The 12,816-nt window shown below is 32.6% G+C and overlaps 1 protein-coding gene across 1 annotated transcript in view; it reads left to right on the top strand.

Annotated features, from left to right (window-relative positions):
* PIK3CB (phosphatidylinositol-4,5-bisphosphate 3-kinase catalytic subunit beta) overlaps positions 1 to 12,816 on the top strand; it is a 166,804-nt gene that overhangs the window by 140,465 nt on the left and 13,523 nt on the right. The window contains exons 17-19 of the mRNA XM_051985635.1: positions 8,033 to 8,211; positions 9,580 to 9,689; positions 10,435 to 10,513. Coding sequence (XP_051841595.1) covers positions 8,033 to 8,211; positions 9,580 to 9,689; positions 10,435 to 10,513 — 368 coding nt within the window. The remainder of the gene's footprint in view (positions 1 to 8,032; positions 8,212 to 9,579; positions 9,690 to 10,434; positions 10,514 to 12,816) is intronic.

Below are 12,816 nucleotides of genomic sequence, written 5' to 3'. Positions count from 1 at the left end.
TTTATGTGCATTCTTCTTGAATATATCTCATACTCTTTCTCTTCTGTGACTATAGTCTTCTTGCTTAATATGTTTGGAATTCTTATTTATTCACCATCTTCTTCCTCTCATTTAAATCTTTTTCATTTTTATGAACCCAACTTAAATGCCAATTTCTTTATGAAACTTGCTGTAGATATCCCTCCTGAAATCCAGACCCCAAACCTCCTGCCTCTGGGTCCACTGTTTTTTAACCTTTTTTTCTTTTATTTGTATTTGTATTGAACACTTAGTACATGTACAAAAAGTCTTTCCTATTTAATTTAAGCACCTTAAGGAATAAGTACAATATCTTATTTATATTCGTATTCAACTCAGTATTTAGAATAGTATCTTTAATATAATTGGCATTCAATCAGTGTTTCATTTGGATTGAACTGACTCAGAGGATCCATGTAGTTTATATTTTATATTGTTATTGGATGTTGATATCTGATCCATAACAATTGTCATTGGTTTGTTCTTATTTATAAAAAGTTCACAGAAATCAAGGTCTTCCTCTCCACTTTGTTTTAATAATTTATACAGTTTGCATATATGTAGAAAAATTCATTCTGATGATAATCTTTTCTCCCAAAACAGGGAGTCTTTTTCTCTGTTGGAGAGGGAGGAGGAAAAGGATGATCTGGTGGTGATTTTTCAGACCTCAAAATTACAGAACCTTGAAGAATTAGTGTTTCTAAAGTGGGAAGACTTTTAATATTAGCCTTTATGTTTGTATCTAAGGACCAGTCTGATTAAGGTCATAGAAATTTTTCAATGTGCTTTGAGGGTGATTGATTTTTCTACCAAAGCACCCTGAAAAAATACATATACCTTTAAGTTATTGAAAGTCTATGATGTGTGCTGAAAGAATGATTAATGATTTCCCACCTACCTAGATCTCTCATATGGCTTCATCTCTTATAGAAGAAGAAGGGAGTAATAATTATTTTGTGTATTTATTTTTGTTATTTTCATATTTTATGACTTAAATGAGACCAAAGTTGGAAACTGTCCTAACTCAGGATTATTCCTACTTGAAAAAAGATTTTTGGCAGCATCACATGCATTCATGTATTCAGCAAGCATTTATTTAATGAGTACTGTTGATAATTTCCAATACTATGGTATAGGTTCAATGAAAAAAAATTAATCTCAAGAGACCTAGAGCTTACTTTATGAGACGAGACACATAAAACTAGATGACAAATGCTAGGTCCCAAAAGCAAGAATGAAAAAGAGGAATATGCATTTAAAATTCATTAATTCTTAAATATAATTACTTGTATGAGAAAATTTTTTTCCATTTTCAAAGAACCTCATTTTCTTTTGTAGTAATATACACAGAAGACATAATTCCTACTTTTAAGTATTTATTCTTCTCTATGACTAAGAGTAGAAGAAAAAGTTCCTAGCTGTCAGTTCTTATTAGATTTGGAAACCTATAAAAAAGGCAAGGTGATGAATTCCTTAAAAGTAATTGGTTCAAGCCATTGAAGTTTTCATTGTACTTGTCAGGAAGTGAATGTCAATCCAGCCAAAAATAGGACACAAGAGATTCCCAACTGTGCAAACAGAAGAAATTAAAAGTAGGAATACTTCAGAAAGTTCCTGTTTGCACAGTAGCGGTTCCATTTTTCTCCTTTGTTACCCATGTTTGTACAGACCATGGGATTGTGGAAAAGCACTGGGATCTGGATTTTGATATAGGGCTGACCTGACAGGTCTCTACTATTTCAGTTTTGTAATCAAGCAGCTTAAAACTTTTATACTATCCTGCCTGATAAGTTAGTCATGTCAATAGAAATTTTAGTATTAATTCACTTACCTACACAATCCTGTCCACCCCCCCTTGTAACCAGACTGCTAAAAATAAAAATATGAACATTTTTAAGGATAGTTAGCTATTATGTTTTTAGCACTTAAGGTTAATAAGGATGTTGTTTACATTGATGAGGACAAAAGTTTTTCACTTAACTGTATGATGAGCAATCTTTCTTTTGGATAACAATCATCTTTACAAATCATTCTTTTCCTTATATAATTGATGTTTGCCTTTATATAATTCTTGGGAGAAAAAAGTAACTTCCTTTTTTCACCATTCTTACCTGTTAATTTAAATAGTCTACAAATAGAAATCAGAAGTGAATGTAATCAGAAAGCTACAGTACAAAACTTTTGAGAGCAGTGCCCCTTTGGAGAACAGTATGTGTTTGGAGAGGGTAGGTGTGTAGTACTTGAGTCACATTGTAGCTTCTGCAATTTCGTATCTCTATGAAAATAAATCCCTTATGCTTTTTGGGTCTTATCGTATTTGAACTAAAAATTTTCTAAAGTCCTTTTATCTTGGAAATTCTGTATATCTGAGTTTATTGGTCATTTATTTTAGACCTTTTTAGCATTTTACTCCTAATTAGTTAGAAATTAAAAGAAATTCAAACCAGTCAGTTTGTTAATATGCCAGTAGCTCCAGTTAAAAGCTAACACTAAAAAGATTTTCATTAAATTATTGGGGGTTTTGGCCTCACACATTAAACACAATGTTAATTGGTCAGCTTGGTCCTTTGAAATATTCTTAAATTGGAGAATTATTTGACAGGAAGTAAAGAAAGTGATTTCTGCTCTCTTATTCATCATATAATTTAGATTACATGTGTATACATTAAATTTCTATTAATTGAATTAGTGTACTTATGACTTAAGTTCTGTGGGAATTCATTGCAAAAAAAAAAAATGGCATATTTCTATGCAGTTGGTTGGGGAAGGAATCAAGTATAGAAACTAAACTTTTAGAGATGGGCAAGAAGGTAGAAAACTAGGCATTTCTCCTGAAGACACTGACATCAACAGAGGAAAGGAGGCAAAAACAAACAGGGAGGAACATTAACCTCTATGAAGTTGGGCCAATACTTGAACCAATACTTATTTGCAAAATTTTAATCTTTACTACATTGTTGCTTTGCTATATCCAAAAAAAGAGGGTGGATAGGTTCAAGATTTCAACTTTGAATAATGGTCAAACTTTAAACCTTTAATTCTTTAAATATATCCTGAATCCACACATTCTAAAATGTTTCGCAGCCACAAATCTTGACCACATGATGTTATATTGCAACTGGCATAAATGATTTTTTAAAAATTATCAGTTATTTTTAGAGGTTGACTGAAAAATAGCCATCATGTATTACAGTTCATTACTTTAACATGTCAGAATCTCTACATCAGAATTGGTTATGTTTTTCAAAATGTGTGGAAATGTTGAGACCTTCTTTGTGAGAATTCCATACAGTGACAGTTTCTCTGAATGTATTTTTAATAACATATTTCCTTAATCCAGTTATCTTGTGTTCTATTTCTTTTTTTTCGTTATATTTTATTTTATTTTATAACTTTATATTGACAGAATCCATGCCAAGGTAATTTTTTTTTTTTACAACATTATCCCTTGCACTCGCTTTTGTTCCGATTTTTCCCCTCGCTCCCTCCACCCTCTCCCCTAGATGGCAAGCAGTCCTATACATGTTAGGTATGTTTCAGTATATCCTAGATACAATATATGTTTGCAGAACCGAACAGTTCTCTTCTTGCACAGGGAGAATTGGATTCAGAAGGTAAAAATAACCCGGGAAGAAAAACAAAAATGCAAGTAGTTCACATTTGTTTCCCAGTGTTCTTTCTTTGGGTGTAGCTGCTTCTGTCCATCATTTATCAATTGAAACTCAGTTAGGTCTCTTTGTCATAGAAATTCACTTCCATCAGAATACATCTTCATACAGTATCGTTGTCGAAGTGTATAATGATCTCCTGGTTCTGCTTATTTCACTTAGCATCAGTTCATATAAGTCTCTCCAAGCCTCTTTGTATTCATCCTCTGGTCATTTCTTACAGAACAATAATATTCCATAACATTCATATACCACAATTTACCCAGCCATTCTCCAATTGATGGGTATCCATTCAATTTCCAGTTTCTAGCCACTACAAACAGGGCTGCTACAAACATTTTGGCACATACAGGTCCCTTTCCCTTCTTTATTATCTCTTTGGGGTATAAGCCCAATAGAAACACTGCTGGATCAAAGAGTATGCACAGTTTGTTAACTTTTTGGGCATAATTCCAGATTGCTCTCCAGAATGGTTAGATTCGTTCACAACTCCACCAACAATGCATCAGTGTCCCAATTTTCCCGCATCCCCTCCAACATTCATCATTATTTTTTCCTGTCATCTTAGCCAATCTGACAGGTGTGTAGTGCTATCTCAGAGTTGTCTTAATTTGCATTTCTCTGATCAGTTCTATTTCTTTTTCCCTCATTCTTGTATACCTCAGTTTAGATCCATGCTTTGGAACCATAGGAGGTCAGAATACAGAGGAAATGTATTAACGATTACCTCTTGAGTGCAAGTCCCAGTTTCCGATGTGGAATTCAATCTCTGCTCTATAGAATTATTCTTACACTTTTCCCTTTTATCTAATTCCCAAAACCATCAAACTAATTCAAACTTGAGTTTCCACCTGCCCCAGTTGTAGTAACTTACTAGTAAACCTTTTCCTTTTGATGCTCCTTCCCTTAGATTCAAACTTTTCTCACTACACAAGCCTGATGATGTCACAGATACTCCTCCTGTCCCATTTCTAAACGCTTTACAAATTCTCATTTGTCTTCAGAATAAAGTCTAAACTCTTTAACCCAGAACAAAGCCATAGGTAACGTCATTAGTCTTATTTAATTTCATTCCACAAAGACAACTTCTGCTCTAGCCAAAATATAGTGCCCTCCATCTTTCAGCAAATCCCATTCTTTTTCATTGCCACGCTTTGTATAGTTAAGTCTAACTTTAATAATCATTCCATCTTGACTTGATTTTTATAAATCAGTCATTTACGTCCTAGCTCAAATACTGCCTCCTCCATGAAGCTTTCACTTTTCTTTATCTCCTGGTTGAAAATTCTCTCTCCATCATAGAATGGCAGCAGATGTTATTTTTTGGGCCTATACTAGCATATATTTATCTACCCATGTATCTAGCCTAATAGATTGTCTACTCCTTGGCAAGGAGTATTTGTTACTTAGCTTTGTATCTATGCCTTTGACACAGTGTATTGCACATAGTATTTAGTTTCAGCTATTTGGGCAAGTTGTTTGACCTTGTTTAGCCTCAGTTTCCTTATCTGTAAGATGGGGATGATATAAATACTTACTTGAGTTAAGATGATCTTATAAGATCTTTGCAAACCTTAAATTGTTATATAAATGCTATTATTTTTATTATTAACATCCCCCCTAGATAATATCTTTACCTAAATTAGACTTTGTGGACTTTTAAAGATAATTCAAGATGTGAAATATTCAAATGCTAGGTTTAGGCTTTTGAGTAAAATCTTTGTCTCTTCCAGCAAAATTTTATTCCATCTTCTCACACTATAATTTGTTCAGCCATTCCTCAAATGAATTGCAATTCAAATCGCAATTCTTTGCCACTTCAAAAAGAACTATAAATATTTTTGTACATCGTTAAGTTTGTTTTTCTTAGAACTAATCCCTCCATTTACCTACTCTCCTTCTAATTCTTCCTCCTTCCCTTTCCTTCCTATCTCTCTGTTAAGTGAAATTTCTATACCTAACTCTGTATGTGTCTTTTCCCCTCTTTTGACCAGTTCAGATGAAAGTAAGTTCAAAAGTCAACCACTCCACCCACTGTTTCCTCCTTTTTTTTTTAGATGTCTATTTGTGCTCTCTGATTATGAGAATTTTCCTTAACTTTTCCCTTAGTGGTTTTTTTTTTTTTTTTTTCCAGAGGCATTTGGGTTTAAGTATCTTGCCCAGGGTTACACGGATAGAAAGTGTTAAGTGTCTGAGGTCCAGATTTGAACTCAGGTCCTCCTGACTTCAGGGCTGATATTCTATCCATTTGGCCACCTAGCTACCCCACCCCTAGTGTATTCTTTTTCCCTCCCATATCTTTTAAGATCAAGACATCATAAAATCATTTTCATACATTCCTAAATAGATGCCCTTTAATATCTGTGATGGTGAAAGGGTTCAGATGGGATACATCATCTTCCCATATTAGAGTATGAGAAGCTTATACATTTTCCATTTGTTTACTTGTTTATGTTTCTTAACTCCTGTATTTGAACTTCAGAGATTCTATGAAGCTCCAATCTTTCTTTACATCAGGAATACTTGGAAGTTCTCTGTTTCATTAAAGATCCATCATCCCCACCCCCTGTCCTATTTTACTTATTTTTGCTAGTAAGTTATTCTTGATTTTAAGCCTATATCCTGTTGGAACATTAGGTATTCCAGGTTCCCTATTTGTTTTTGTAGTGGATGATAAATTGTATGTGATCATGAGTGTGTTCATTCTTTGACATGGGAGCTCTGGATTTTGACTGTCATATTTCTGGGAGTTTTTATTTTGAAGTTTGTTTTAGTAATTGAACAATAGATTCTATTTTCATTTTCCCCTTTCATCCTAAGATCTGGACAGTTTTATCTTAAAATTTCTTGAAATATATCAAGGGTGTCTTTGGGGGGGCGGGGAGAGAGACAAGTGTGGTCTTGGCATTCAGATAATCTAATGATTCTTTGTTTTTTTCTCCTCACTGTGTTTTCAGGATCATTGTTATGGGACTGATACCTTTACTTTCATTTTTTAAAATTTTGACTATTTTTTTGTTGCCTCAACAAATTTGTCTTCTTTTTGTTCCATTCTGATTTTCAAGGAATTTGTATTTGGACAAGATTTTGTAAGACTTATGTAAAGCTGTTAATTCCCTTTCTCTTTTTTTCTTCCATACCTCTCATTTATTTTCCAGTTTTTTCCTCTGGTTCTCATTTCATTTAGAAAATCTATTTTTATCTTTTTAAAATTGTCACTCATTCTCTTCCAAAAAGTCTAGTTGAATTTGTGATCATGTTGTTTTTCTTTTAGGCATTGCTTGTATATATGTGTTTGGGAGTCATTCTTTTCTTGTGTTCTGTTCTTACTTCTCTGTCATCATAATCATAATAGCTTTTTTTTTTTTTTTTAAGATGGGGTTTTGTTGCTGGTTTTTGCCCATTTTCCCAGCTTGCTTTCTGACTAGGCACATAATAAATGCCATGTAGTTGTTGTTTATGTTGCTGTTGAGCATTATAAGTGCTTTATTAGGTTGGCTCTGCATAATTCTGGAGCAAAGGTCTGGGCCTGTATATTGCTTTTTTCTTCTATTATTGTTTTGTTATTCTAGGACTTCAGAGATAGTGGCACCAAAATCGCCAAATTCAGAGCAAAAGTCTCATTATTGCTATCCTAGACTGAGATCTTGAACTTCCTAACCTGTGTTTAGATCCTTTTAGCCACCTGTATTCTTTTGAAGGTTTCAGAGTGGGCTACAAGCTATAACTGAAACTTCATTTTATTGTTGGGACCTGAGCTATAACCTTATTGCTTCTTTTCTGAATTACAGCTTAGAGCCTGTGACAGCTCTCTATCCCAAAATGCCATCCTACAATGCATGTCCATCCTGGACTCCATCCTAGATCTGCAACCCGGAACTAAATAGTAAATGACAAAGCTGTCAATTGGCACTTATTCTTGGATGTGGGGGCTTGAAATGGTGTATATACTGCATTCTTGTCCAGACCCTGTCCCAGGGCTCATATACTTCTTTCTCTATCTCCCAATGCTGTCATAGATTAGAAACTTGACTTGCTGTGATTTTTTTTTCTTGCATTTCCTAATCAGGATTCAGTCTGATACATTTTAAAAATCTCTTTGGAGGAGTTTTGGCAGGAGCTTCTCTACTTCTTGCTACTGTGCTATGTTGTCTTCACCTTTGTTCTTGTTTTAATATTCTTCCTAAATTACTTTTACAAGGTTTTTTGTTTTGATTTGTTTGGGGATTTTTTTTTGAGGGGGTGGGGAGGAGGGAGGAGAAAATCAGGTAAAGTATCATTAAGATGATTACAGAAAACATTTTTTCTTTTTTCCTTAGTAATTAATCTCTTAAAACATGTTTCAGGTTGAAGCTCTTAATAAGCTGAAGACTTTAAATAGTTTAATAAAATTGAATGCAGTAAAGTTAAACAAAGCAAAAGGAAGAGAAGCAATGCATACATGCTTAAAACAAAATGCTTACCGAGAAGCTCTTTCTGATCTTCAGTCACCTTTGAATCCTTGTGTCATCCTTTCAGAACTTTAGTAAGTAATGGGTTGTTCTTCTCTTAAATAGAAAATGGATTATATATATCATGGGTTCTTGTATTTCAAAACTTGATTTTCTTATAATATTTGAATAACTATTTTCAATGTATTTTCCCCCTCTGTAATCATATGTAGTTTATTTTCAAGCTTGAAAAATATTTTTCTCACAACAGTTCTGTAGGTTTAGATTTCCAAAGGAGACTACAACACAAAAAAGGTTAAAAACCACTACTTCTTATGTAAAAATTGATAGTAATCTTTTAACTTAGTAGAACTTTGTCTACTGATTCTGAAGAGGTAGTTAAAATGGCATAAAATCAGTTATTTCTGTAAATCTGGATTCTGCCAACTTAAGATGTTTATATAATATAAGATCATATTCTTAAATTGGATTTAAAATAAAAAATGAAGGCAGCTTGATAGCATAGTAGGTAGAGCATTGACCCTGAAGTCAGGAGGACCTGAGTTCAAATTTGATTTCAGATATGTAACACTTATTGTGTGACCCTGGGGGGCAAGTCAATTAACCCCAATTGCTTTGCAACATAAATGAATGAAATTAAAATATAAATGACCATGATACTTAGTGTGGAATGACCAACATTTAAATTCTGATAAAATATACTCATGGCTTTAGGAAAGTGATATTTTTTAAATGTTCAGTTCCACTTAGTAAGTAAATTTTGTTGTAGTTTCTCCCTGAAAATTGAAAATGAAATGCTTAGGAATCATTTAAAATTAATACATTGCCTTCTGTGCTTTAAAATACAGTCTCTAGAAAATTGTATATTTATTTTGAAAAAATGAATTCATGTAAACATGCTAGTAATAAAATTTTATTTAAATCCAGAATTGGACCCTTTCTTCCTCAAAAAGTCAGAATACCGTTGTGATTAGATTAGATTCATTGCTAATGAATATTTTTCCCTGATTTTGAAATCATTCAGTATAAGGCAGATTGACAATACTACAGGAAGATGATTAAGTGAAGAAAAATGGAGGAAACTGAGGGATTATTGGGGAGGGAGAGAGGTGAAAATATTACAAAATAAAATGTCTCAAATTTCAGTTTGATCCATGTCAACCATGGAAAGTGCTCCCAATATGAAGCAATTTGGAATAGTGTTAAGAAAAATCTGTATTTTGTGAGTCCATGCCATTGATAATACTGCATTCTGCTTACCACGACCATTCTTATAGAACCTTTGTTGATGAGGTAAAATAATTTTTTTCCATGTTTTAAGCTCTGATTTCAGGTTTACCCAGTGTGAAAAGTTCTTGGACTGTTTGAACCCAGTAACTCATGTAAACTTATCTTATCATTGTTTAAAGTGGAATTTTCCTAATGATTTTGTCTTTTATTAGTGTTGAGAAGTGCAAGTACATGGATTCTAAAATGAAGCCTCTGAGAATAGTATACAATAACAAAGTATTTGGAGGAGATCCATTGGGTGTCATTTTTAAAAATGGGGATGGTAAGGTTTTTCTTTGTTTTTTGTTTTTGTTTTTTTAGTTCCTTCAAGTTTGTAAGTCATTGCCTATTGTCATCTTTTCGTAGATGCATCATATGTCTACTCAGGTATTTGTGGAATAAAACAACATAGAGGAATTTTTGATTCTTAAATGATTTTTTTCTAAATTTTTATTCATATAAAAGTGTATAATTGGTATTTTTTAATTAAGGACTTTTAAGACAGTTACACTAACAAAGATATTCAAGATATTTACCTATTTAATGATGCTGTGTTCAAATGCCTAGTTTAAATATGCAGATAACTGGCAGGAGAAGCAAAAACTATATATTGAATTAGAAGTAATACTAGATATTAGTATTTAGTAATTAGTATTTTTTTAGTAAATTAGTAAATATTTAGTGCTCAGTAATTCTTAATAATTGAATGAATGAGCTCAAAAGACATGATAGAAAAGTGAGGGTCTATCAACTAAATGGCTATTTTTGAGATTATATTACAATAGAACTTAGAGACCTTAATTTAATTTCTTAAATTTAGAGCTTCCAAGAGTCGCTTGATGTTACAAAGCTAAGAAGTGGTAGATGTACTATAAACTAATATGTTTTATAACATTTGAATTTTGTAATACTATTGTAATCCTTTGTAATTGGTTAATTTTCCCCCCTATACTTGGACACATTTTGCTTCCATACTTTTATTAAGCATAGTAAATCAAAAACACAAATAAAACAGTCTTTTCCTTTAGACCTACGACAAGATATGTTGACCCTCCAAATGTTGCGGTTAATGGATTTACTTTGGAAAGAGGCTGGATTGGATCTCCGGTAAGGAATTGTAATGGATCAATTTCTTAACCCAATATGTATTCTCCTTTTTCATTTGCGCCATTTTTAGGCTATTACCTACACAAAAATTGAAAATGCACTTCTTCATAGAGAGTGAGGGAACCTTTATTCCAGTCATCAGTTTGATTTCCTCTTGTGTACACCAAGTTTTCTAAAACTGAAGGGTTCTATTAGTAAAAACATCACATTTACATGACTAATGAAGAAATTTGCTTTGCTTGACTATACATAATTGTTAAAAGTATTTTTTTCCTCCAAGGAGAAGATAGAGGAAGGGAAAAAAAATAGGTTGTTTTGTTGTTGGTAATTGAAAAAAACAACAACAGATTTATTCATAGTTGAGTGTACAGTGGTATAATGTATAGCTCAGGTCCTACCATCCTGCTTAGCACTGGAGCTGAAAACAATTGGGAACACACAGTGTGGGAAAATTTAAATTGCAGCAATAGTTTTGACTCTTCCCATTCTTATCTCTGAATAACTCTATTCAGCTTTACCTTAGATAAACATCTTCTAGAAGAGAAAAGCTAATAATAGAATTGAGGATATTTTGGATTAGTTGTACTTATTGAAGTTTTATATTCTTGTTTATTAATGTACTATTTTATATTTTTCCCCTCTCCCTAAAACCTCTATTAAGTCATTCATGCTAATTGATTCCATGTTCAATATTCTAAAGTTACATCACTGTCCATATGGACTATGTAGTGATAAGTAATATATATGAATTCACTACATGAGTTAATAAAACTATATCTTACTGTGTTCTTTTAGAATAGGATCTGTAGAAATAGACTTTCTTTCTCCCTTTTTTGAAAGGGCTGGCAATACCCAGTAATAACTATATTGGAGTTTAATTTTTATTACCTTTGTGGATAAACTTATTAATGAGGTACTGGGAAAATTGATATCTTCCCTCAGTTGTTTTCTGTCACTGATATAGAGAATATTTTTTTCAAAAAGAGTATTCATTAAATGCATATTTAGAAAAGGAATGGAATAATCTGTAGTTGACCCACACAAGTGTTCATTGGGTGACTACTATGTGTTTTGTCATGTGGAAGGTGGAGAGTGGGGGAAGGAATGTAAAAGAAAGCTTCAATTGACACATTAGGTTGTCTTCCTCTAGTAAAATGTAAATCCAATTTTCCTGATCTTCATGTTGGGCATGAGGCTATTCAGGCAGCCTGAGATTAATTTCTTTTTTCTTAGTATTCACACTGGTATCATTTCAAACAAAGGAATTAAGGCCATTTTCTTAAGCTACAAGTCAGTGCCCTTAGTTTCTGAGGAGTGTATCTTGACTTTTTTTTCTTTCCTTAGTAATATATATGGGAACTTTGGGGGATACATTCCCTCTTTTTACCTGAATGTTGTTCTCCAAGACAAATAGTTATTTTTCTCTAAATAATACCATGACTAAAGGATCATTTTAAAATATGTTATATTTTACAGGAATCAGTCGTTTTTGGTTGAATTCCTTCAAACTCAGGTTTGAATTTAGAAGAATAATTTGATGGCTTATTAGTGTTTTTAAATGATTTATAAATTTTCTGTGTGATCCAGAACAAAACTATGCCATAGATTTAGAACAAACCATTATTTTTACTTATAAACAGGAAATTTAGATGCAAAGGTATTAAAGGAAAGGTGGGGATTGTCATAAATTTGAGACTCAAAGTTCATGTTTTAGTTCAAATTCCTGGCTTTTTCTTAGCATTCTTCCTGAATCTTACCCATATTTTTAATCAAGCCATCATACTAAGCAGGACATTTATCCTCACATATTTACTTAACTGACTTATAACTTGTCAGAAACATTTTCTTCGTGCTTTAATATATGCAACCAAAAATTTGTTGCAACCATTTGTCTTAAATTTGACCGTTTTTTTTTTTGAGCAATATTTTTGAGCAATTCCTCAATATTATAATTTCCTATGTAGAAAACAACAGAACCACAAAACACAATGCCTACCCTCAAAGAATTTATAATATAGTTAAAAGAAGATGAGAAATATTCTAGCAATACTATCAGGTAAGAATTTTAAAATCCCAAAACAAGTTTTATGAACAATAAATTAAAAATGCGAGATATATCAATATGGAGCAGTCAAGAATTTCATGGAAGAAGTTTTGAGACTGATAATTGGAGAAGTAATATTTATAGTAGTCAGGAAGAAGCAGGAAAGGGGAATGACTTAGGCATAGAAACCAGAACAAGTAAAAACTCAGGTAATAATCCCATACTCTTGTTTTCTTTCACAATAATATTAAGCCCCACC

The sequence above is a fragment of the Antechinus flavipes genome, chromosome 3, assembly GCF_016432865.1.
Source record: "Antechinus flavipes isolate AdamAnt ecotype Samford, QLD, Australia chromosome 3, AdamAnt_v2, whole genome shotgun sequence".
Classification (NCBI taxonomy): domain Eukaryota; kingdom Metazoa; phylum Chordata; class Mammalia; order Dasyuromorphia; family Dasyuridae; genus Antechinus; species Antechinus flavipes.
The sequence above is the reverse complement of the archived record's forward strand: the minus strand, read 5'-3'. Positions and strand labels throughout refer to the sequence as shown.